Here is a 27,431-nt window from a genome sequence, read left to right as displayed (position 1 = left end):
CCATTATACAGGCTGTCAGTCATGTGTATAGGAGTATCTCATACACACACAGGCTGCAGGAGGTGCCAGCACCAGGAAGCACATGGAGGAGCCATTACACCATTATACCTCACACCATTATACAGGCTGTCAGTCATGTGTATAGGAGTATCTCATACACACACAGGCTGCAGGAGGTGCCAGCACCAGGAAGCACATGGAGGAGCCATTACACCATTATACCTCACACCATTATACAGGCAGTCAGTCAAGCACTGGGGGTGTGGCTGTGCCTCCCACTCATGAATGAGCTGGACAGGTTGAATATGATAATGACTCGTTGGAAAACTTACAGGTCATTTTCATACAGCTTTAAGACCTCATTGCTTAAGTTTACAGGCATGTAGAGGGACAATGAAGGGATAGAGGCAATGCTTTGTAATGGCAGTTTATGAAAATATATTTAGTTTAGGAGTTAATTTGCCTAACAGGTTTTCTTTAAATTTGCTGTATAAAGTCAAGGAGGAGTAGAGTTTAACACTGAAGTCAAGCTCTCCCTGTCTCCTAATGCCCCCTTTACTGTAATTGATGATCCTACACCCAGAGACATTGCTATGCAGATCTATTGAAGTTTGGTGCATGATGCTTGACTTTACTGTTAAACTCTCCGCCTCCTTGACTTTATGCTACCAATTTACATTTCACTTCAAAGATGATTTTCTAGGTGATGGAGCCATGCCGGGCTATGAAAGAAACATGATCTACTACATACTGGTAGTAGTTTATTAGACCAGTTTCTGATGACAGGTTCCCTTTACAATTGAGGTTATAATTCTTTATTTTCACATTAAAAAAGTATTTTTATGTATTTTATATTAAAATGTATGTTTTATTTAGTACTTGGGATGATTTCTTTTTGGCAATTGCAATATTCTGAAAAATAAGATAACCCTGCCAGTGCTTTTGTCTTTAGGTTCTGTTGTCAGGTTCCCTTTAAAAAAACGGTGTAATTAAAACCGTTTTAGTTTAAGTCATTAATGGGTTAACAAAATTTTTAGAAGATAACTAACTAAAAGCAGTATATAAAGAGGATATTTGCTACAGCCAGTAATACTTCCCCGTCACAGTGTAGCGCTGCAGCCCTTCCTACTACTAGAAGTCCATTAATGCCCTGGAAGACATCACCTAATATCCAGTAATGACAATTCACAATGCATCAAGCACCTGTCTCATACCGCAACACATGTTCCCTTTCCCACTAATATTATCCCTTCATACTGTACTCGCTCCTTCCCATTACTACAAGTCCATTAATACAGTTTGCTCATTAATAATTCATCTCCCTCTTGGGAGGAGAAGTCTCCTTTCCCTCCTTTCCTGATTTCTGAATGGTAGCGAAACCAGAAAGAGAAGAATAGAAAACATGTCCCACCCTAAACCCAATGGGGCAGATTTACTTACCCGGTCCGTTCGCGATCCAGCGGCGCGTTCTCTGCACTGGATTCGGGTCCGGCCGGGATTCATCAAGGTAGTTCCTCCGCCATCCACCAGGTGGCGCTGCTGCGCTGAAAAGCATCTGAACGCACCGGAATTCACCGGGCCAGACCAAGTGAAGGTGAGCGCGTCCCAAGCGACACATTTCTTTTTTTAAATGCGGCGGTTTTTCCGAATCCGTCGGGTTTTCGTTCGGCCACGCCCCCCGATTTCCGTCTTGTGCATGCCGGCGCCGATGCGCCACAATCCGATCGGTTAACACGTCGGGAAAACGCGAATCGGGCCCTTAGTAAATGACCCCCAATAAGGCTACATTCACACTAACGTATGGGGGACGGATATACGGCTGACGTATATACGGCCGATATACGTCCCCCATTGGCAGCAATGGGCGCACGGCACCCTACGGGAGTGGTACGGTGCAGCACACGTGCGGCACCGTACCGCTCCGTACCCGGGAAAAAGGTAGGACCTGTCCTATCTTTTCCCGTAATACGGCGCCGTGCGCCATAGGTTGCTATGGAGAGGAGCGGGGGTGAGCTGTGCTCACCTCCTCCTCCTCTCCACGTACACTGCCGTTGCCCGCTACGGTACGGTACGGGCGGGCAACGGCAGTGTGACTAAAGCCTAATGTATACACTTAGTGTACAGTTCGTTAAGACTTACTTTGCAATTATACACATACTGTACATTCATACACTGACTGTATAAACATATCCACATGTAATACCTTCATACACTGACTGTGCAAACATATTCCGTACTGTACATCTGTACCCTTTCTGTACAATCATACACATTCCTTACATTCATATGCTTACTGTGCATATATACCCATGTTATTTATTCATAGCCTTACTGTACAAGCATACCATTGGGGCTCATTTACTAAAGGTCGGGCTGCTCACTTTTGTTAGACTGTTCGCCTTTTCTGTGGATTAAACAGCTTGCACAGGTATTTAACAAGTGTCTACACTGGAATTATGGTGCACACGTTTTTTGTAGCAGCTGCGCTGGCTTCCATGCGACGCACATTGGGGGGCGTACTGTACGGACGATCCGACTGATTTGGACTGAGCACGGGATTTAACTTTCAAATTGTGTTGCACGCCCAAGCACTTACATGCACCATTAAAAAGAAGGTGAACTCTGTTGGACTTGAGCAGGGAAGCGACACATTCATGAAATCGGACGCACGATCTTAGTGAATCATGGGAGATTGCATTATCGTCGGACAATGCACTTTCGGTGAACTACAGCGGATGGGTAAGTAAATGTGCCCCATTCTTTACATTCATACAATTACTGTGCACACATATTACCCCGCAGAGAACGCGCCGCTGGATTGCGAATGGATCGGGTAAGTAAATCTGCCCCATTCTGTACTTTTATACACTTACTGTACAAATATACACACAAAGTACACATATACACTGACTGTAGAAACATTTACGCATGCAATACATTCATATGCTTAATGTGCAAACATCCGCATTTAGATTCATAGACTTACAGTACATACATACACTGTAGAAACAATTCATGCATTATGCAGTAATGCAGTAACAATATGCAGTAATTCATACCCTTACTGTGCAAACAAATACCCATACTGTACGTTTATACACCTATTTTAACATATACACATACTTTAAATACATACACGTACTGTATATACATACATACTGTATACCCTATATACTGTAAACTCGCATATATGTGGGTTTTTGACAGATTCCTTTAAAAAGCTCTTATCCATATCCTGATACAGTTGCTGTTATTATAATATATTAATTTTGGAACAGAATACAAATGAAATGTTTTCTGGTTTGTTAAATTATGGTCGATGAGTTAGTATAAGCACATGCAGAGATTGCACCACAATGCACCAACAGTTTCATCCTGTACTTTGCATTGAATACAGTAGCGTTTTATAATCCCTTCTCCAGTCTGTACAGTGTGGTAGGATCAGATGACGTGTGAGTAGGAAAGATGCTGCCATTCAGCAGGACCCGCCTGCTGCTGCTGATGCCTCTGCCCCTTTAAGATGAGCAGTGAGCTGAGGCTGTACAGCAGACAGCTCTGTAAGGGAGAAGAGCTCAGAGAGCAGCCAGAGAGGCTCCAAGAAGTATCCGACGACGCATGGTCCAACTTCAGCGCACAAGACACTCCACCATCCAACTAGAGCCGACTTTTAGCTCACAACCCCAGTTGCACAGATCTGAGTGAAGACTTCTTGGATCTTAAATTCTTCTTAGTCGTCGGTACGGGACGATTTAACAATACAAACCAAACAGTCCAGCCTGTGGTGTGGAGCGGTCGTAGTCGGGATGATCCTCCTGCTTACTGGGATTATTTGTTTACTTGCTTTTGCTACAGGCAATAGTATCAAGAAACAGGAAAACACTGGGGAACGCTTTGTGTGCACTGCTCTGCCCCCTGATGCCACCCCAGGGTGCCCCATGCCAGGCTTCACTGGCACCCCTGAAGAAGAGCTGAGAGCTACAGTCATCCAGCTCCGGGAGACCATCCTACAACAGAAGGAGACCATAGGCAACCAAAAGGAAACCATCAGGGAGCTGACTGCCAAGCTGAGCCGCTGTGAGAGTCTGGCAGAGGATGGCAAGCATGGATCCTGGAAAAAACTGCCTGGGAAATCAGGAGGAAAAGACACTATGGGGGATCTGCCCAGGGACCCCAGCCAGGTCATAGATCAGCTCAGCCGCACCATGCAGACCCTAAAAGACAGACTGGAGAATCTGGAGGTAAGGAGGAGGGGGCTCTCAAAGTTTATTGCACCTTCTTATGAATGGTCCTTCTGGTCTCAGAGCAGAGATCTGGACACATGATGTAATGCTGAGCAGCTCCCATTCATGATCACTATAAGGGAGGGGAGTTACTGGTGCAGAGCTGTGTTCACACTGTGCCGATCCTCAGCACCACGGTCAGTGCATAGAGAGTCAGCCATAGGGAGCACAGGGAGCTGTCCCATGTCATGAGTGCTGAGCACAGGCAGGACCCGTGACAAAGTCATTAGCTCTGATCTATGTGGATGTAGCAGAGTTAGAGTTGTGATTGACTAATTGATTTAGTGAAGTGTGTAGGGAAATTTACAAGGAATAACTGTCTATAGAAGAAACCATGAAATAAATCACGAATTAGCACATGGCCAACTCAACTCTGCTTTACCATGACAGACTCAGATCCGCTATATGTGTATGATGATGACAGCTTATGCACGTTTGTTTATTAGACTCATTCATATCCTATCTACACATCTCCTTTTATGTATGTGTGTATCTTGCTATGCATGTGTCTATGTCATATCTCTCTACTGTATCACACATCTATCTCTATCTATCTATCTATCTATCTATCTATCTATCTATCTATCTATCTATCTATCTATCTATCTATCTTCTATCTATCTATCTATCTATCTATCTATCTATCTATCTATCTATCTATCTATCTATCTGTGCATCTATCTATCTGTGCATCTATCATTCCTAATATTCAGCATTTTTCTTTCCATTTATTCCTATACCCAGTTCAACTAACAATTTATTTAGGTATGACTTTGAGTTGTAAAACAGATACTTGTGTGATCTTGTTATGTACCTTTTTTGTTCTATTCCTCCTCTTCCCAAGCAATTGGGTTCCGTTTAAATTTGTTGCATTTACTTCATTACTATGCACAGTAATCTAATCGAATCTATCTATCTATCTATCTATCTTTCCTTCTATCTTCTTCTATCCTCTATCCTTCTATCATCTATCTTTCTACCTATCAATCTATCTATCTATTATCTTTCTTTTCTTTCTTTCTATCTATTATCTATCTATCTCTCTATCTATTATCTATCTATCTATCTATCTATCTATCTATTATCTATCTCTCTATCTATTATCTATCTTTCTATCTATCTATTGATCTATCTATCTATCTATCTATCTATCTTTCTATCTCATATCTATCTATCTATCTATCTATCTATCTATCTATCTATCTATCTCCTATCTATCTATCTATCTATCTATCTATCTATCTATCTATCTATCTTTCTTTCCTTCTATCTATCATCTATCTTTCTACCTATCAATCTATCTATCTATTATCTTTCTTTCTTTCTTTCTTTCTTTCTTTCTTTCTTTCTTTCTATCTATTATCTATCTATCTATCTATCTATCTATCTATCTATCTATCTATCTAAAGACAGCACGATTGTTCACAGCTTCTCTCTCTATATGTAATCTATAGGGGTCTGATATTAAAAACCAAAAGCTGAGGTGTCTACAGTGTAGGTGTCCATCTGCGCATCTCTATACCATTGCGAGAGGCTGATTCCCTACACCTATAATCATAGCTGTTATGTGCCATGTATGTTCTGCTGATTGGGGGGCTGTGTAATGTGCGGACATGTAGATTCTATTAACCATTACAAATACATTGTATCAAACTAATATCTTAATAAACAAAATATTTACAGTATTTAAAATTCACTTTCACTACATTCTTAGCTCTAGAGCAACTTATTGGAATAGGAGACGCACAAACCCAACACCCCATTTTCCCTTATCGGTTCTTAATAGTTCATATCACTTTAAGTATTATGTAATGCAATTATTATGATCAATGGCTTCCTATGCACCCAGCACTGATCCTAATACAACTTGACAAATGATACGATGTTATATAATATTAAAAGGATCAGTCTGTGCACGACTTAATGAAGTTGCTTATATAGGGCAGCTCAGGCGAGCCTCACACTGTGTTGTGTACTCATTATTTTCATGGCGCTTGCTATTCTATTGGGTATACAGCTATTCCCAGTGAGTGGCATCGCTATTGCACAATGCCTTCTAGAATTAGAAGAACATTATAATCTCCGGCATCATTACACGCGCTGGAATGTGAGGCAGTATTGCACACCCTTAGGTGCTACATGATGCGATGCATGTCTATGGAGCAGAGATGAAATCATCACTTAAAGGGGTGTTATAGGTTCAGCAAATACATGTTTTGTAATATCCATTATATGGTCCACACATCAATTATTTCATGAGTTATTGTGGTGACCACACAGAGATAGGTTATAATGGACAGATTGCCTCCTGTTCTGTATGTTGGACTGGTTGTGGCTCAGAATAACTTATGCAAAAAACTGATGAAGTAAATAAGTCTATGAGGAATGGAAGGGGAATGGTTACTTCTAGAGATGAGCAAACCCGACCATAGAGTGTGCTCTTCTCTAGAAGTAACCATTCACCTTCCATTCCCCATAGACTTCAATAGACCTTCCATCTAGTTGCCTCTATTTTTTCATTTTTCCTTAAAGGAAATCTTCCAGCAGGATGAAGGATTGTAAACCAAGCACATTGACATACTGGTGTGTGCCCCTCTGACAATTTCTGCTCTTCTTTAAGCTTTTTATGTCCTTGTTTTAACAAAAAAAAAGGTTTTTAAAATTATGCAAATGAGCCTGAGGGGCTCCCGGATCCATAGCTGTTAATGCTCATTTGAATAATTTTTAAACCTTTTTTTCCTAAAAACAAGAGCATTAGAAGCTTAGAACTGGGTTACACACTCGTATGTCCGTGTGCTTGGTTTACTATACTTCATTCTGGTAGTAGATTTCCCTTAAACAGGAGCCCAGATGCAATTTGGAGCTGGCTCTTTTTCACAGTTTTCAAGATCTCTGCTTGCTGTTATACTATATGAAGCATAGTATCAAGGGTTTATGTTATCACATAGGTTCCTTATAATTTTATTATATTGATCTGTACACTGGTGTCCATCACATGCTATTACGTGACAGCAAGCAGAGATCTTCAAAATTACAAGAAATTACTTGAGAAAGTCTATTAAACTTTTTTCCCCCCAAAACTGAAATGACCTTTTCAGGCAATGCGACATCATGATGAGTGATCAAAGGTTCCTGACAAACTGGACTACATTCATCATATAGATTTGGCTTCCAGTAGGACGGCACATTTTGGCATATAAAGGGTGAGGTCTTCCGGAGGATGATGCCATATCCATTGCTGGGAGAAGTGAGACTCTGACTATGTAACGTATCCATCAGATGTCTAATTATTGTCTTTATTTTGTTGTAGCTTCAGTTGAGATCCAATGTGTCGTATTCGGCTCTGCCCAGCGATCTGCGGGAGATGCTCCAGAGGAGGCTCGGGGACCTGGAGCACCAGCTCCTCAATAAAGTGGCAGAACTAGAAGACGAGAAGTCACTGCTCCACAATGAGAGCGCCGCACACAGGCACAGGACCGAATCTGCCCTGACCGCCCTCCTGGAGAGAGTCAGCGAGCTGGAGAAAGGTAAGAAAAGCATTAGAATGGTGAAAATGGGACAAAGGAAGTTTTAGGGATTTGGTTCATTTATAGAGTTTTCCAGGATCAGAATATCTCTGCTGCTGTTCTCACATAACAGGTTGTGTGTAGTATTACAGCTCTGCTACTACACACTGCATGTAGGCTGCAATACCAGGCATGACCTGCTGACCGATATGGAGCTGTTTATGGAAAAATGCAAACAAGTTTTATAATCTTCGAAAATAGATTAATAGGGAGATAAATAGATCATAAATGGACTATATATAGATATGAGATAGATAATAAATATCTAATAGATTGACAAATAGGGGGGGATTAGCATGGCTTGTATGCCGGAAAACAGCGCCAGCGTACGATAAATGTGTCCCATAGACTATATATAGTGTAGTGTAGATATAGATAGAACAGGGAAGTTTTGTGGAAGCACAGAAAAAAGCACAACAAACGTTGATGGTTGCACGATTATAAGGGCCAGGCTAAAAATAGTAGCCTCCCAAAATAGTATACAGTAAAAAAAACCCAAAAAAAACAGCACTCCAGTAGAACCAGTGAAAAACAGTGCTTTTAACCCATGTTCAATCCAACATTTTAGCTCATAGAGAACATTTTTCAAGTACTTAGCAAGCCAAATTGTTGCATTGAACAATGGAACAATTAATAATTGGATTAAAACTGGTGTTTTTCACTGGATCTACTAGGGTGCTGTTTTTTTTTTCCTGTATACTAGATAGATACATAGATGAGAGAAAGATAGTACAGGAAAGTCTACAGCAGTGCAGTGTTTACACGACCCCTAACATGGGGAGGAGCGGCACAATGACCTTGGGCTCAGGTTGGGAACCCTTTTTGATATCCAATGGAAAAAGAGGCAAAACATCCAGATCCCCAAATTTTTTAGGATCTGCTGCCATCTATCCATTAGGTAGATAGGGGCACATTGATTATAGGCCAGATCTATCAGTAGTCTCTGGCCTCCTGATAAATCCCGGCAGTCAGCAGTACAGCGCTGCAGAGCACTTCTAGGCCAGGCCTGTCCTGTTGTAGAATAGCCCCATAGCCTGCGCCCATTCAGGCAATGCGCAAGCGTGAACCAGCAGCCCCCCTCCATACCTAGTTATTATCAGAACGTGTGTGTCTGAAATCATCCATACAATCTCTATAGGCACAGTTCTGGGCATACAGCCAAAAATTGCATCTATTTGCCCCTTAAGCCACCTCCACTCCAATGTCGATGAGCCATGAACATGTATGGTGGTGTAGTGGGCCGCACTACCCATATGTGCAATCCTTCGCCAGGTTGGACTTTCCCATGCCGGATTTATCAGTAGGTGCTGGGAGGGCGGTGGAAACATCATACACTAGTGCACTACCCTATGATAATTCCCCCAATACTTACCTTACAGAACATCTTTGTACAGATACATAGACACAAACTATTCTATATACTAATATATATATATATATATATATATATATATATATATATATATATATATATGTGTGTTTCCTAGCATGGGTGATTAATAATAAGTGCTGCCCTACAGAACACCTCACATGGGTCATGCATGACACAGAAATACAGACATAGTAGTGGACATGAGGCTCCTACTCCCTGTATGACATCTATACACAATGCAGATGGAGCGGCCTGTGTTACTGTGGGATCCAGAGCCGTGGGTCATGAATTCATATTCACTGGACATGTCAGTCCTCCAGGACCGAGGAAACAAGTACTGCCCCAGGCAGAGCAGTCACTGCCCAGTAATGAGGATGGATGAGGGCTCTGAGCATCTTCAGGAATAGCGGGACCAATGTCCATGCTCCGGTTTAAACATATAAAGTCATATATACTAGTAGGAATCATTCTGCCCATCATATACTTGTCATTGATTAATAACCTTACATTGGACTACGCTTATCCTGATCAGCTGATAACATGGATATCTGTGCATAAATATGTGATGTAATTGGAGGTGTTGATGAGCCATGACCCGGCCACACAGGCTCCTTATCCTCTGGATGGTGATTCTTCCTAAGGAATGACTGCAAGCAGAGATCTTGAAGTGTATGTGTGATTAATACAAACACTTTATACTGGTCCACAGTACACTCCTGACCCACACAGGCCGGGTACAATCCCTCAACCTGTCTGACCATCTGTATAATAAACTGGGGAGATTATTTAAGAAGCCACACAGACATATGATTATGTTCACACATGAGATTACTGAGAAGTCCTGTAGGTTCATCCTTCACTGGACCAAATCTTATTTATGAAGATCAAAGGGCCACATATCATTAGTAATCAGCTGCTCCTGTGTGTACATGTATCCCTTGCTCACGGATCTAAAAGAGTCCGATGAAAGATCTGGTAGATTACTGACAGAACCAGAAACAAGGACTGGGACACTACTGACAGACGCCCGTAACAGAAACGTCATCAGACTGGGCAGTATAATACTGACAGGACCTTATAACAGGAACAGTCAGAGACAAGGGCTAGGCGGTATAATACTGACAGGACCTTATAACAGGAACAGTCAGAGACAAGGGCTATGCAGCAGGATACTGACAGGACCCCATAACATTAACAGTCAGAGACAAGGGCTAGGCAGCAGGATACTGACAGGACCCCATAACATTGACAGTCAGAGACAAGGGCTAGGCAGCAGGATACTTACAGGACCCCATAACATTAACAGTCAGAGATAGCTTATGGGGAGCAAGATGCTCAAAGTGATCCTATAAAGGAAACAGTCAGAGATAAGGGCCAGGCAGCAGGATACAGAAACAGTCAGAGATAAGGGCTATTGAGCAGGATACAGAAACAGTCAGCGAGGAGGACAAGGCACCTGGATAGTGACATCACACAACTGTAATCTAAACAGAGCAGGATACTGATAGGACCCCATAACAGGTATAGTCAGAGATAAGGGGTAGGGGGCAGGATACTGACAGGACCCCATAACAGGAATAGTCAGAGATAAGGGGTAGGGGGCAGAATACTGATAGGACCCCATAACAGGTATAGTCAGAGATAAGGGGTAGAGGGCAGGATACTGACAGGACCCCATAACAGGAATAGTCAGAGATAAGGGTTAGGGGGCAGGATACTGACAGGACCCCATAACAGGAATAGTCAGAGATAAGGGGTAGGGGGCAGAATACTGATAGGACCCCATAACAGGTATAGTCAGAGATAAGGGGTAGAGGGCAGGATACTGACAGGACCCCATAACAGGAATAGTCAGAGATAAGGGTTAGGGGGCAGGATACTGACAGGACCCCATAACAGGAATAGTCAGAGATAAGGGTTAGGGGGCAGGATACTGACAGGACCCCATTACAGGAATAGTCAGAGATAAGGGGTAGAGGGCAGGATACTGACAGGACCCCATAACAGGAATAGTCAGAGATAAGGGGTAGAGGGCAGGATACTGACAGGACCCCATTACAGGAATAGTCAGAGATAGCGGATGGGGAGCAAGATGCTCAAAGGTATCCTATAAAGGAAACAGTCAGAGATAAGGGCTAGGCAGCAGGATACTGACAGGACCCTATAACAGAAACTGTCATCAGCAGGGACTAGGCAGCGGACTATTGACAGGGGCCATATATTGTAAAGAGACAAGGGCTAGGTACATGGCTACTGTAAGGGTTGCCTATAATAGACCAGTAAGAGGCAATGAGTAAGCAGCAGAATACTGACAGGACCCCCTGTCAGATAGTCAGAGACAAGGACTAGACAGGATATTTATATAAAAGTAGATATGATATATCGTATTAAAGGTGCATATGGCCGGGCGGCCATATGTCCATAGAAAATAATGCCGCATGGCTGTTCTCACGGCCAAAAATGCTATATCTTTTTTGTGCCACGTCTCAGAGCAGTGAGCACTCATTGTGCTCACCATACTGGGCCCGGGAGCCATAGCCGTCAGGTGTATATGTATATGTTGCCTCGACGGTCATGTGAATGCACACTAACAGATACATATGCCAGAATATATACAGTATCTACTCACCATAAAATCTTACTAGTATCTGATTGGTTTTTATTAGGTGTGATAAGACTTGATATGTTACTACTGCAGTACATGACACTGACATCAGTATATTGTGCATTATAAACTTTTGCTCATGACAGTGAGAATATGAGATCTAGAAGGGCTAAGTAGAATTTGTTTTACGCAGTATATGAGTAGCACAGCCAATGTGTCATGTACAGTACTAATACTACCAGAGTATATACCCCTACAGCTAGCCACATCGCTATAGTACCACTACAGCCACATACCCCATATCATATAATGCATCATGTGATCTATAATACTGCAGTAAATCAGGCTCCTAGCACCGGGCAGATAAAAGCCGGGCTGCGTTACTTAGTGTAAAGTGCCTGTAATCTGCTATAATGGTGGATCGTGTTACTGGAAGGGAGACAAATTAGATTTTCCATTTTAAGCTAACTTTAATTTAAGAACATTTAATCGCTGTATAACACATGGAAAAGGACAGGAACGTGAAAAGTCAGGAAGCTGAATGTTTCCATCTATTTCACAATGTGATAGGACGCTGTGTGAAGATAAGACAGGATAATAATATACCGCCATGTACTGCACACATGGCCCTACTATGGCTCTTGTGGGAGATCTCTGGCCAATCATATTGGTGATTTTGCCGCATCGGAGCCGGCTTGAACGCAACAGAAATCAGGGGGGCCGTCGGACAACCCAACGAATTCGGACAAGGCACGGGATTTAACATTTAGAAATGTGTCGCACCAGGAAGAAGCAGGTGAACAGAAGCGACGGATGCAGGAACTTGGGCGCACGATCTTAGTGAATCGCGGCAGACCCGAATCCTCGCTGGACAACGCACCACGGGATTGCTACAGGACCGGGTAAGTTAATCTGACCCATAGGGGGTCATTTACTAAGGGCCCGATTCACGTTTTCCCGACGTTTTACCCGAATATTTCCGATTTGCGCCGATTGTACCTGAATTGCCCCGGGATTTTGTTGCACGCGATCGGATTTTGGCACCTCGGCGCCGGCATGCACGCAACGGAAACCGGGGGGCGTGGCCGAACGAAAACCCGACGGATTCGGAAAAACCGCCGCATTTAAAAAAAAAATGTGTAGCGAAAATTGCACTTACCTTCACTAGGAATAGGCCGGTGTACTTGAGTGCGTTCCGATGCTCTTCAGCTCAGCAGCGCCACCACTTGTATAAGGAATAACATGATAAAATCTAGTATCTATCATCTGTATTTTTATCATCCGGTCACATTTTGCTGTAACCTTGTGTATTGGTACAGGCAGCAGCGCATTCAAATCTCCGGACGACTTCAAGGTCTCTCTCCCACTTCGCACCAATTACTTGTACGGGAAGATTAAAAAGACTTTGCCCGAGTTATTTGCATTTACAATCTGCATGTGGCTGAAGTCCAGTGCGTCACCCGGTATCGGGACCCCATTCTCATACGCCGTACAAGGCCAGGCCAATGAGATTGTGCTGATCGAGTGGGGGAATCATCCTATAGAACTTCTCATTAATGACAAGGTAAGTGATCTGTGTATCTGTACAGAGCCCTAAAACATACAGCAGCTTCACCTATGCCAACACATCTATACATAGGAAATAAAGGGGGTCTTCATGGGTTTGACCAACAACATACAGATTTGTGATACTTTGGGGGTCATTTAGCTTTATATTTCTTCCTGTTTTTTTCTTTCTTTTTGAGAGATTTTTTGGAGCATTGCAATTTTTGCGCCTTTTTGGGGACATTTTGACTTTTGTTCTTTCATCAGTAAGACTCTAGACAGCCGCTATCAACTGAACAAATGGGAAGCTAAAGCAGATTGAAGACAGTGGAAACCCGTCATTTAACTCTTCCGCTGTCTCCAGATCTTGGTGACTGTCAGGAGTGACTTAAAGGAAATCTACCATCTAAATCCATCATGAAAAACCAGTGACACTTACTCATAGATCCAGGCATCGAGACTGTGGTAATATTCTTCTATTTGTTATTCATCACCTCCCTCCTTCTAAAATCAACTTTTTAAATAATGCAAATGAGCCAGAAGGGCTCCTAGGGGTGCTATGAGAGCCCTTCACAGGCTGTTACATGGTCTCCTCCTCCACATAATCCCTCAGCACTTCCCACATCTCATGTACAATGTAACAGCCTGTTATTAATAGTTGATTTTAGAAGGGAAGAGGCCATGGATAACAAATATAAGCAGATTCCCACAGTCCCGGTGCCTGGATCTATGAATAATGTCCTTCGTTTATCATGATGGATTCTGATGGTAGATTTCTATTAAACAGGTTCAGGACCTTAAATACCAGGTTTATTTTAGGTGCCATCAAATGTAAAGTCTCTTCTATACAGTATTCTGAATTCAGTCTTAAATGGAATCTTAAATGGTAGCTAAGTTTTCAAAAAGATGAAAGTCCAAGTGATTCCAAGCAGCCTTGTATTTTATTGTATCAGAGAAAATTGATTCCTTCTCCCCTTACTTTGGCTCTTCTAATCCTCCCTCCTTCCTTATCTACTTTTCAGTCTGACATCTCTGCTAAATTCCACCTTGCTTACAAGACAGAATCTCACTGAGGTGTCAGATTACATAAAGCTCCATGGAGAGGGGAGGGGGAAGCAGTGAGTCGCAGCAGCTAGGTCTCCTCCCAAAAACCACATAGAGAGAGTAGCTTGTACGCATTGCAAATGTTGCTGAAAGGTGACGAATAGCATCTTCACAATTTCCGTCTAGAACTTCTTTTCCCTAACTTCTTCACAGATGACCACAAACTTCCAACTCGTTTCCTCTTCGCGCTTCAGCTTTTACATCTATAAAGAGTCATAGAATATAGAACATCACTTGGAATGATTCTCATATATATATTTATTTATTTAATGGCAGCTACGAGGTTAATATTCTACGCCGTGCAATGTGCAATGAAATCTCTCGTTATACTGATTTGTTATAGCATCGTCCGAATAACGGAGTTTGTAATTTACTGGAGACGTAGTGTTTTCGTCGACGCTTATTAATCCGGTAAACATACATTCCCATGACGAGTAGTAGTAAATGTTGCTAGGAGACCCGTCGTACCATTCAGGCAGGCTGGATTTTCGCAGCTTGTCAGAAATGCCTACAGATCTCGCAAGCAGCTGTAAATTCAGGCTTCTCAAATGTGTTCCCAGCGCTGCCAGCATTGGTTAAGCGCTCGCCGCTTCATAGGGATCCACAGCCCAATACCAAGGTGTGACGCTACAATACTACGGGGAAATATAGCGGTGTGGAGCCAGGAGATTGACACGGAGTATTGGAGATTAATTGCTTTTCCAACTTTCTGACTATTATTAATGATACTGCAAAGTGTATGCAGCTCCCATGCAGACCCATGTGTTGTCAGGTCTATGTCTATCTCACCTCATCTCCGACAGGAGACCGAAAGGTTTGGGAGATGCAAATTTCACTGATTGAGATATTCATCCCATGAGAGCTTCTTCTGATTCCGGAGTAATGTCAGCTTTTCAATTTTGAATTAGAATTTCCAGGATATGTCCACATGGGACACATAAGTTAATTGGGAATTTGCTATCCAGAATTGCAGAAATCAGTGGAGAGTGACTACATATACTTCACAAGCTGCCCCCAGGGTAAAGGGGGTCTGATATCTCCTTTCACAGTGACCTTTACAAAACCTATAAGGGCAGATTGGATGTCTAATCCCCTTGATGACCATGGATATTAGGTATTGTTCCTGGGGGATCTGTGTAACCATACCTTTGTGTGTGTGTGATTATTAGCAGCAGAAAGTGATATATGGATATATGTGATATATGGATTTATATTCTAAGATTGTAGTTGGCTTGTTGTGTCCTCACACTATTGTGCTCTTAGTTCTTTGGATTGAGTCAGAAGGAAATCTACCATCAAAATCAAGCATGACAAACCGGGGGGTAGTTATAGGCACCATGGCTGTGGTAATCTTCTTGTCACAAATGGCCTCCTTCCTTCTAAAATCAATTTTTAAAATTATGCTAATGAGCAAGAAGGACTCTTTAAAGGGAAAATGTAAGATAGACTAACCCACACTTACTAAATCTTTGAAAAATGCTATTATACAGCAGTACAACTATCCCTATATTGTTCCTCTCCATGCCTGCGTAGTTCCACAGCCCTTTGGTAAAGTTATCTCACCATCTTTGGATATTCATGTTGTTTGAGCTTAGTTGCACCTTCAGCTTCTTGATTGGCAAGAAGCCTTCTTTCTCTTCAGCTGAGTGAACTCAGGTCTGCCACATCATTTACCCCTCCCTTAAGAATAAGAGAGACACTGACTGTGTGTGACTCACCGAAGACAAATAAGCCCCCTCATTCCCCTTCCCTCAGGAATTCTCTTCTGTGAGTCACACAGCCAACATCTCTCTCATTCCTGAGGGATAGGGGAATAATTACATTAATATTCCTGAATGGAAATACAATGATCGGAGTCACATGGGCGTCATTTGCCTTGACGTTGAGTCAACTTCATGAATGGACTATGGAACCACAGGCATGGGGAGGAACAATATGGGATAGTTGTACTGCTGTATGATATCTCTTTTCAAAGATATGTTTAGTTAGTGTGGGTTTGTTTAACTGACAGGTTCTCTTTAAGAACACAGCATTGTCAGGACATATCTTGAGTTCCTTTGCAATGCTACAATTCTGGAACGTAAATGTATGGTTACACAGATCTCCAGGGCCACTGCCTGCAGCCTTGTATGGCGAGAACTTCCCTTTAATTAGAATCCATCCAACCTTATAGATGATGGAAATTACTTATACTTTTCTCGACTGCACTTAGATGGAATTAGCTGGTGGTATTGGACCTAAGTCCAGGTCACTAGAGACTAATTCTAATTGGCTACACAGAGAACTTTTCTGTAGATAATGATATCACCTAGACTTTTCTGTAAATCCATATAACACCCATTTACACTATCAATACAAAAGTGGGATATAAACATACCAAGATGTACATGATTATCTGAATGATGACCTCTCTGAGTGTATAGTGTGGTATTGGTGTATCAAAGGCTTAATAAAATCCTGTTACTGGCTTTAGATACTTAGGATGACCATACATCTGCCATGACACCTATTCCTAACATTTCACTACACACATACATCCCTAGTTTACTGCAAAGGAACTCTGGACCTGTCTGCTAACCCCAATGTGGAGAATCTGGGTAGAGTTTACTAATAATATTTAATGTACTTTGCTATCCTAACACTATGAACAGTCAAAACGCAATGTTTTTACTAGTTCTATATCTATATTTTTTACAAGCAGGATCAGCCCATGTATTGTCAACTATTTTCATGGACCCATTCACTTAAAAGGACATCTACCACCAGGATGAAGGATTGTAAACCAAACACACTGACATATTGGTGTGTGCCCCCTCTGGCGGCATCTGTTCTTCTTTTATCTTCGTATGTCTTGGATTTTACTAAAAAAGGCTTCTAACATTATGCAAATGAGCCTGAGAGGCTCCAGACTCCATAGATGTTAATGGAGCCTGGAGCTCCTCAGGCTCATTTGCATAATTTTAAAGCCTTTTTTTTCTAAAAATAAGGGCATAAGAAGCTTAAAGAATAGCAGTTCCTGCCAGAGGGGGCACACACTAGTATGTCAGTGTGCTTGGTTTACAATCCTCAATGCCACTAAGCCTACTGCCGGCTGTGTATGTTGAGAGAGAGGAGAGTGAGCACAGCAATCGTACGGCACTCTCTCTCCTGCATCGGCCCAAGACCCGTTGGCCCACCAGGAACATTCCCGGTGGGTTGAATGGCCTGTCTGCCCCTGGCCACTATGAACTGCCATTATATTTGCTTCCGACATGGCACTCCATGACTGTGTTGACTAGACTTGAATGATGACAATGGAACCATCATGTCTCACTCATGTTCTGTTCAATTTGTACATTTTGACCATGTGTAGGCAACACCTATTCTATACGGCTCATAGTCATGTTGGATGGTGATACATATAAAATCTGAGTCCTCTGCTGTAACTAGACTTGTCTTCCGGTTGAGTATTGATGAACTGTATGGGGACGTCCACTTAATATTCCATGGCACCAGTCATTACCCCGGCACAATATTATTGAATTTCATCTATGTAGTTATAATACGCTTGAGGAGAAAGAGACACTTATAAATGATTCACCATACATGGAGTCAATAATCTTACACTACACAACCTGTTCCCTATTCATTTGGGAAGTTAAATTATATCAGAAACATTGAAAAGTTAATGATGCCTCATTGTGTTTATTCCCTACAGGTGGCTCAGCTCCCGTTTTCCATTGGTGATGGAAAATGGCACCATATTTGCATCACATGGACGACTAGGGATGGAATGTGGGAAGCCTATCTGGATGGCGTCAAACTGGGCTCCGGGGAAAACCTGGCCCCCTGGCACCCAATTAAACCAAATGGAATTCTTATTCTGGGCCAGGAGCAGGTGAGTGCGGGTGTAATTACTCCTTACACAATAGCCATCCTTCTAAACATCAGCACAATAGTCACACCACTTCCAGAGCTTTCCCTACAGCACCCATGGGACCAATGTCCTTTTGTTGTTCCATATAAATAACTGGTCTGAACACTGTGCTCTTCTGAATGGATGGAGTTGATAAAAACAACAATTCTGTGGCAGGATTACTTTCAGGGGATATCAGGGGATTTTTACAATATGTTTTGATCAAATTTGACTTTTCATTTTGGTATATAATGGAAGAGTTTATAATCGCACCGTGTGTATGGACTGGGTACATTTATTATATAAGTATCAATGTTCATACTAGATCTGTAATGAGATTTGATAAATGTATTTGTTTTGATTTCAATTGCAACTATGCAAAAACTCACACAAGCAGTGATATAGTCACAATTCCCAGCACAGGGCCGAGAATTGCAACTATTTTGGCCTCTATACCAGTTTGGCAGGAAGCGTGCAGGGGGGCATTCCTGCACACTGCCTTTGGCCTGCGCCCATTCAGACAGGTTCTAGGGAAGATTTGTACGCCATGTCAGACCCGGTGTAAAATTGCCCCTCTGGTGCAGCACTTTGCAGCTGCCCTCCGGGATTTATCAAAAGGCAGGAGCCTCCTTATAAATCTGGTGGGAGCTTCATCATACGTTGGTACACTTAGCACCCGTGAATGATATATTTGCCCATTGGTGCTTGATTCCATTACCCAACTGTCCCAACTGAGTATACACACCCCACAAGAGTTTTAAACATTGTAGTGGTTTTCTCTTAGAATGTCCACCTAATGTGTCCTTCACTGGTGGTCACACATGCTCAGCAATTCAGTCCCAGTACAATAGATATTATATAAGGATACTTATTAAAAAGTTCTGAACTTTTGGCTGTCTGGGTGAAGAGATATCCTCCAACCATGGATGTAGATACCCTTAACTAAAATTCGCCACAAACATTTCACGTTGGCTAAACAGAGAATGATCTCAGAAAATCTGTCTGAGCATGTAAAAGTCATGGTGGTATACTATCTTTCTCGCTGGTGGAGAGAAGGGTCAGACAAATTGTTTTTTCAATAAGTTCAATCATTTTTTTTCACCATGGAGATTGTCCACCAACAGAGGATTCTGCACGTACGTTCTGGTTAGGAAAGATGTCCGTTGGCCAATATCCAAGGTGTTTTCCCAGTCTAATCATAGAGTCCCTTTCCACTCATGATAATAGTCAAAGATCCCCCACCATGTTGATTATATAAATATTTAGATGCCAATCTAAAATGAGACTCATTTACTCTTATTTTGTCTCCTGAAGGACACCGTAGGAGGAAGATTTGATGCCACCCAAGCTTTTGTTGGAGAACTGAGTCAATTCAATATCTGGGACCGTGTCCTAAAGTCAGAAGACATCATCAGTATAGCCAACTGTACCGCCAACATGCCAGGAAACATTATACCTTGGGCTGATAACAATGTTGATGTATTTGGGGGTGCAACAAAATTACCCCTGGAGCCATGTGAAGAACGTGCAATAGATTTATAACCAAGACACAATTCCCTTAAGTGCCCTACTCTATGGAGACAATCTCTAAGGAGGTTACTTATCCTACAATGCACTTATTTGCTCAGATGATTTTTTTAAAAACCCTTGACAAAAAACACCCACTTAGATGTTCCTGATGTGAAATTTAAATTAAAGATACCACATGGGTGTCAGCTATCAGTGCATAAATCCAGAGAAAGATGGCGGCACTTCTATAGGGAGATCACATTGTACTGCTTCCTTTGCCGTAGCCATATATCTTCCTGTTAATGTAGCGTTCTCATTTAAGGTCATTAGCATATTTTTATTAGGGGTGCACCCAAACTGATCTTCGGTTAAGATAATATGTTATAACTACTCATGACATAAATAGTTGTGGGTGGAAACATTACATATTTGGTTGGAGCTGGAGCCTTGGGTCATTCCCATAGTGCATAGCACTGCCTCTTCAAAGTACTTTTGGATACAGTGTGGTGTTCAGAATTGGCTATTATGTATTTTTTAAGTTGTTTAAGTTTAAGTTGTGCCCATTAATGGTCTTTTTGTTTAGCCAAAACATCACATGTTCTACAACTTAATTGGGTTTTCCTGGAATAATCCGTGTCCTCTCAGTTCCCGTGCTGCTGTGGTACTTTCTGTTTTTGTCCCTGCACTGGGCTTCAAGTTCCATAGGGTCCCAGGACCCACTTCAGCCAATGAGCGGACTCTTCAGACCATAAGATGTCACTTCCTGTGACCACAGGATGTCATATCCGGTCTTGACTACTCATTGACCATTGCTGGTTTTGTGACCACCCCAAAACTTTGGGATGGTGGTGGAGACAAAAAAACTGAATTACCAAAGCAACGTGGCTGCATTGTCTGGGAGCATTGCATTTTCTTTATTTTTGACACTCCTGCCTTGGCCTACACAGAATTCCTGGAAAACCCCTTAAGTGTTTAAAGGGGTTTTTGGCCCTGAACTAGACACCACATTATCCTGAGATAATGTGAGGACATTTCTATAAATGTCCTATCCTGAGGAACCTTCCTTTAAATTGACTTTTGTAGAACTATCTAATCATCTGACCAACGTTCATTCAGCAGATGTTGAGGAATGAAGGATCGGACATGTTGACATGGTTGATCTGTAGTGGTTGATCTTTCATAACACAGAGGTGTCTGTCAAAGGTCTTTTCTCCTTACCCCACTACAACCACCCACACAAGGCCAAACCATATATATATTTATGGAGAGAAACGGCTGTGGGTAGGACTCTCATTGAGTGTGTATGAGAGCCAGAACTTGTATAGGTCCAATCCAAAAAGTTACAATGATAGAATTAACTATAGGCAAACTCGTTATATCTAGATAAGAGTGCAAAGTCGAGATACTTACTATGTACTTACAATTTTGACCCCTGCTTGTCTGTGCCCCATACATTGCGTTATCTCTGGATATATTCACTATAGTATTGTGTCACCCGTGTTAAAAAAAAATACCTTTATTGCCAATAGAATCAACCAGAAAATGACATTTTGATAAAGTATATATTATATTCTCTCTATATATATTTATTCAACTTTCATTTGCTCCAAATGATGTAAATAAAGTATTTGGAGCAGGATGAAAATCAAATTTATACCGATTTATACTGACTATTTTTTGCCAGAGCTGCTATAAAAAAAAATATGTATAAAATATTAAATATTCTTAGTGCAGAAGTGTATGGAATTTTTCATGTTGTTATAATATGATATTTCAAGTCTAAAGCCAGTCAAATAATTGAGTTAGTACGAGGCACTTTACCTGATCAAAGCCAATATGCCAATATCCAATGGGCTGCTAATTAAAAATATTAAAGGGGTTGTCTGAGATCAGGCAAATTAGGTTGTCTTTATTCACAAAAACTGTGGCACCGCTGTCCGTGGAATGAGGTTGAACTGTAATACCAGACGCGGCCTATGAACATGAGTGGTGATGTTCTCTCCCCCGATAAGGCAGATATTATTGTAATCTCATGCAAAATCTTAAATGGCTGCTTGTGGTATGCTAATAAGCATAAAAATAAACTGTATTATTAGAATTTGTTATATATTAATCAGATATGTCACAAGGTTTACAATTATGGGGTCATAGTGGACGTAGAACGATAATGGGGATCCGATTTTCATCTTTACTATGGGACTTCTTTTTGTCTAGGTTTGAATTGAAGATAGACCTTGACTTGGACCTTTACCACAACACTTGATCCAAATTTCAGTTTGCATTGGACCATAAAGGCATTGTCGAAATGGTCCAAACCAACCTTGTGGTCTTCTTCTATGGTATACACATGTTCCATACTCTCACCAAGCAATGGTTGTAATTGACACATAGCTAAGCCCTCGTTGATATTGCTTCATATATTTCTCATATGTTTCCTTGAATTCTCCATTAAAATGTCATCTTACGCGAAATACTAATGAATTTCAGTTTCCAACATTGTGACCCTTATGACATGTCTCATATAGGAAAATCCCTTTAAGCCATTTCTGGTTAAACCTGGACTTTACCAATAGAATCTAATAATGGATTGGTGGCTATGGTTTATCACATACTTTTGCACTACGTAACTCTGTTTCCAAGATACAGCCATATATATCGAGAGCTAATTCAAAGTATCAAATCTGTAGCTGGCGGTCTACCGGCACCTCTTTATATGCAGCAATAGCTACAGAATAGTTTAGGTTCAAAAAACTTTTGTCAATAAAACTTTATTAGGAGAAATAGGAATCAAATTGATATGTAACGGAGCTACAATAATGTAGACGACTTTTATCACATCCATTGCTTATTGCAGTCTTCGCTACCGGGATCATTATGCTGACAGCTGCATTAAGCTGTGAATGGGAAGAGGCAATAGAATTGCAATTAGTATTTTTAATGTATTCGCTTTGATTTAAGGAGCTGTTAAAACATTACTCAAGTAGCATAAAAAAAAAATCCTTAAAATGCATATAACATGATGATTGTTTCATCTCATTACTCCACATTGTGTTTGTGTAGCCGTCTATTGCTAAAGGGAACGAACCGGCTCGGCGTGTAGTTTATTTCTCCATTAATATGGAACCATAATGACATTTAGGAAACTGTTCATAGCTTATTTATCTCAATGAATCAGTCAACGGCCGGACATGACTAATATGTCTAACCTCAAGCCAGTTATGTAGAAGCTTAGAACCCCCATTGAATATCCAAGAATTTACCATACTGGACCATAAACCATCATTCATGTCATTCCTAGCCTAAAACATGAGAGCCCCTGGATGTTACCACTGAATGGAAATAGACACTTTCTGTTGTGCCCTCTATAGTTCATTTATGGGGGACCTATGGTAGGACAGCCTTGGATCAGCTTATTTTTGGATCAGCTTATTTTTGGAGGACCCTTTTCACAAAAAGGAATTCTAAAAGTCTAAATGAACGGAATGTTATTGATGGAGTCTTCCATAAGCTCCGACATCTACTATAAAGGACACAGATGGACAAATTATCCCTATTAGTAGATGTTTATAATAGAATTGTTAGTTTAAAAGTGTTATACCAAGTTTAATTGTTATAGCCTATCCACCGGAAAGGAGGTAACAATGTGTGTGGTGCTAGTAGGACCACTGGGACTCCTGAAGAACACAAGAAATGGGGCCTTGTTCTCACAAATTGATGTATCCTGCCATTCCATTCAATACTGAAGGAGCATCAAAAATTTTTGATCACAGTGCTCTGCTTTCTCCGTGGCTCCTATTTCCTGTCCTGGAGTCAGCCACTATGCTCAGCAATTTCTAATGCTCCTCAAATATTGGATGGACCCATGAACCTGCCGCTCCCTCAGTTAGTAAACAGAGGACTCCCTTTCTTGTGATCCCGACAGTGTAACCCCCACTGATATGATCGTTGTCCCCTATCCTGAGCATTGTGGAACAATCATGCTTAATACAAGGCCTTTAAAAAAGGATATAGGCTGGGAATTCCTTTAAGTTCAAAATGGCAGCTATTAGTAATATTTGTTCATGATTAATGAGTTAAAGGGATCATCCAGTTTATAAAAAAAACATTTCCATATAATATAATTCAGATTTAAGAAAGGGGATCCAATGTTCAGGATCATCCTTTATTGCCCAAGTTGCAGAATAACTACAAAGACAGTGTCCATCTCCCTGGAGGACCTGTCCTGTATTGAGTTACACAGATAATGCAAGCATTTGAAAGACAACTGTGTAATGCTCATTTTTTCCTGTGGGGGCACTGCAGGGAAATTGAATACTTATTGCTAACAAAAAAGGGTTTGCCAAGGTAAAAAAAAAACCCCTTGAAGTAGCCATTACTGTTGGTTAGACCAGCACGTTATGTTGTATTATTATTTGGAAAGAACTTACAGTAGGGTCAAAGGATAACCAAATGAGTTTTTAAGATCTAGACATGGCCCCGTGTAAGCGATTCCACTCATATTCTTCATCCTTTTTGCCATCTGTACCGGTTTTTCAGAAGTTTAAACCTTGATGTCTTTGCTATAAAAAGCCAACAATGAGCCAGTGCCAAAGTCTCACTACGCTTGCCGCATATAAATATGTACATGGTCATATTTCAGTGTGAAAAATGCATTGAATTGTTTTTCTACAGGGAACAATTTTTGGTCAATGTGCTACATTATCAGATTCTGTATAATGTGTTCTGGAACCATTTCAGGCTTGGTGGAAGACATGGTGCAAGTAACTCATGTATGTGACAATGTTAGCTCGGTTTAGTAGGGCCTCTGGTACTGAGGGTTCCAATTCATTCTGGGATGAACTCGAATCATTCTTAAAACTTTTTGTTGTGCTAACAGTTATCAATATGTCCATATTTGAAAGGGTGGTCCCACAAATTAGTCCTAGTCCCTACCCACAGAATATGGATTAGGTGTCTCCGAAGGTCAAATTTCAGAAGAAATTAAGTCCATAGATGCCCCATGTGAATGAAAAAGAGTTGTGTATGTAAATCAGCATGTTTTTTAACCCCTGAAACTGTCCCAAGTCTCAAAGGACTGAATGGAGTAATAGAGTGAGCACCACCATAACATTCACATGGGGAATCCAGAGGACCTCAGTAGTGCGCTGAAGCTATCCTCCAGTCCTGTGCAAATGGATTTATACATGGAACCACCCATTAACTCCAAATTGGTGAAGGGCTTTAATTTTTTCCAATCCAATATTAAGACATGGTAGTAAAACCCTTCACGGGCTGTAATTCACTACACAATCACTAGTTGGTCATAAACAGACACTTCATCTTGGGATATCATATTACAAAGCCATGTTACATCGAAAATATGATCATCCCCTGACACTTATGCCTGGACATTTCTAGAAAAGGAAAAGGGGGAAAAATTTAACTATGTATGTCCTGTAGCTTCATTGGAAGTTGTTTGCACCATGTTATTAGAGAAGCCATTTAATTTCTATTGCTGTGTGTTACTAACATGCTTTCTTTCTCATGATAATCTGTGCAATGAGTAGCTACTGCCTAAAAAAATCCTAAATCTGTCATAAAAAAGTGGAAAACAACATTTGGCACAGGTGATACCTTCTACAAGTGCTTGGCAGTTTCCTCTACTCCTATGGAGTGTGGATGGAGTGGTGGGTGCACGTTGTACCATTTACCTTCCTAACTCTTCCTTACCATCATCTGGCAGCTGGGGGGAACCTTTTTTTTTAGCAATTACTTAGGTCTAGGTGGTGGAACCCATATTGATTTACCCTTTTACCAATTAGTCAGTTACGTTTAGTGATTTCAAAGGGTTTTAATTACTCTATAGACCACAACTGTTGTGGAGGTCATTCATTTTCATGAATTATACAAGCATGGTCTTGACCTGGGACAAGTTGGATGGAACTATGGCTGGATTCCACCTATGGAAGAGGGCTATGGATGTTTAATTGGTGTAATTGGAGTTGAAAATCGAAATATCATTTAATAAAACTTTTGACCTGTCAGAACCTTTGATCAACTGGCTGAAGGTCAGGTGCTGAGATTGTCTACTACGATAAAGGGCAGAAGTGCCCAACTGTGCCATGTACAGTTGGGTCTGGGCTTTGGAGAGTGGTTGACTGGTCTATAGAAACACTTTTAAATCTGAAAAGAATCCATTGGATCATCCCCTTCTGCCCCTACATTTTTAAAGGACATTAGTCACACTTGAGAAATTATTGGGGGACACAGAAGTTGGAATGCCACCATCTAACAAATAAAAGCCATTCCAATGGATCCTTAAGTCCAAGAGAATTCTAAAGTCCTGAGTGAGGAACCGAATCCTTAGGTCTTTTTCAAAGAACCAAATTCTCAGGTCCTAGTTGAGAAACCAAATCCTTAGGGTTTAGGTAAAAATATGAATCCTTAGGTTACAGGTGAGTAACCAAATCCTTAGGTCATAAGTGAAATCCCAATCCTTATCCAGTATAGCAACCAAAGCCGTTATAGTTTAGGAACCATATCCTTAGGTTCCTAGTTGAGGAAGTAAACTCTTAGGTCCTAGGTCCAAACCCTTAGTTCCTGGATCAGGAAATGAACCATTCTGTCCCAGGGGAGGAACCAAATCCTAAGATTTTGGGTAAGGAAACCAATCCTTAGAACCTAAGAGAGGAACCATTCCCTACGATACCCATGTGACATAGGGCAAATGAATAGGGCTTGTAGCTAGATGATCCCTTGAAGCTTGTAAAATGACAGCACTGCCAACACTGATGGTGAATGGAATATAATGTGGGCTTCATTACTTCAGATGTTTGTACTGCTTCATGGGAGTCGTATTCCTGCCAACCTGCCAAAAGTTGTCTTTCCTTGTTGTATGGATATAAAGCTTGCGGGTATATTATATTATATTATATGAGTTCTGGAGAGTCTGGAGAGAAATGTGTCAGGGAAGAAGAGAGATTTATAAAGTTGTATAATATTTATTTTTCATATGTGTATGTAATGTCCATTGACCTGCCGCAGAGATAACCTTCCTTTGTAGATATAGGTCAGATTTTATAACTGCTACCAGGCCGATCCTCTGATGTTTTAATTAAAGACGCAGTGCCAGATAATTGTGTTTTAATTGTGTGCTGCTAATTATACCGAAGTGTTTGCTCCATTGTTTCTCATGATGCCTTAGCTTATAAAATGTCACTGGAAAGTGATTCTTACTCTTCTTCTTGATGGATTTTCTTCTGCTTGTGTAAGAGTTCCCCATGTCCTTATTTTACTGATGCGATTTCTATATTCTCATGCCTGACCTGCATACACATGATATTAAATATTTATGCTCATGCATATGGAAACCTCCAGTCATCCGCGTTCTTGGAGATGTTTGCTAGTTCTGTCAGCTCCGAAATGGAGGGATCGGTTTTATTATAGACAGAAGGATTTTGGAGATAAAACTTTTCATGCTGAATCGGTTGAGGTTGCGCAAATGTTGACCTCAGAGGAGGTAAACCAGGTGGTCCAAATATTTAGCCCTAGATCTACGTATACTAACATTTGCCAA

At 41.2% G+C, this 27,431-nt stretch overlaps 1 protein-coding gene across 1 annotated transcript; it reads left to right on the top strand.

Moving 5' to 3' along the window:
- The first annotated feature begins 3,515 nt into the window (after nt 1–3,515).
- Nucleotides 3,516–27,096, top strand: NPTX2 (neuronal pentraxin 2). Its single transcript, XM_072120485.1, has 5 exons — nt 3,516–4,238; nt 7,591–7,807; nt 13,143–13,387; nt 18,170–18,349; nt 19,682–27,096. Exons 1-5 carry the CDS (start codon nt 3,804–3,806, stop codon nt 19,907–19,909), a joined length of 1,305 nt encoding a protein of 434 aa, XP_071976586.1. The 5' UTR covers nt 3,516–3,803; the 3' UTR covers nt 19,910–27,096.
- Nucleotides 27,097–27,431: the final 335 nt, after the last annotated feature.

This window comes from Engystomops pustulosus, chromosome 8 (genome assembly GCF_040894005.1).
Source record: "Engystomops pustulosus chromosome 8, aEngPut4.maternal, whole genome shotgun sequence".
Classification (NCBI taxonomy): Eukaryota; Metazoa; Chordata; class Amphibia; order Anura; family Leptodactylidae; genus Engystomops; species Engystomops pustulosus.
Note: the sequence above shows the minus strand (reverse complement) of the source record. Positions and strands in the feature narration are given on the sequence as shown.

Bases quoted from the DNA above. Each gene is read 5' to 3' on its own strand.
- NPTX2 (XM_072120485.1), top strand. From the start codon at position 3,804: ATGATCCTCCTGCTTACTGGGATTATTTGTTTACTTGCTTTTGCTACA. The intron at 13,388-18,169 runs GTAAGTGATCTG...TATTCCCTACAG, and splicing joins AACTTCTCATTAATGACAAG to GTGGCTCAGCTCCCGTTTTC. The intron at 18,350-19,681 runs GTGAGTGCGGGT...TGTCTCCTGAAG, and splicing joins TTATTCTGGGCCAGGAGCAG to GACACCGTAGGAGGAAGATT.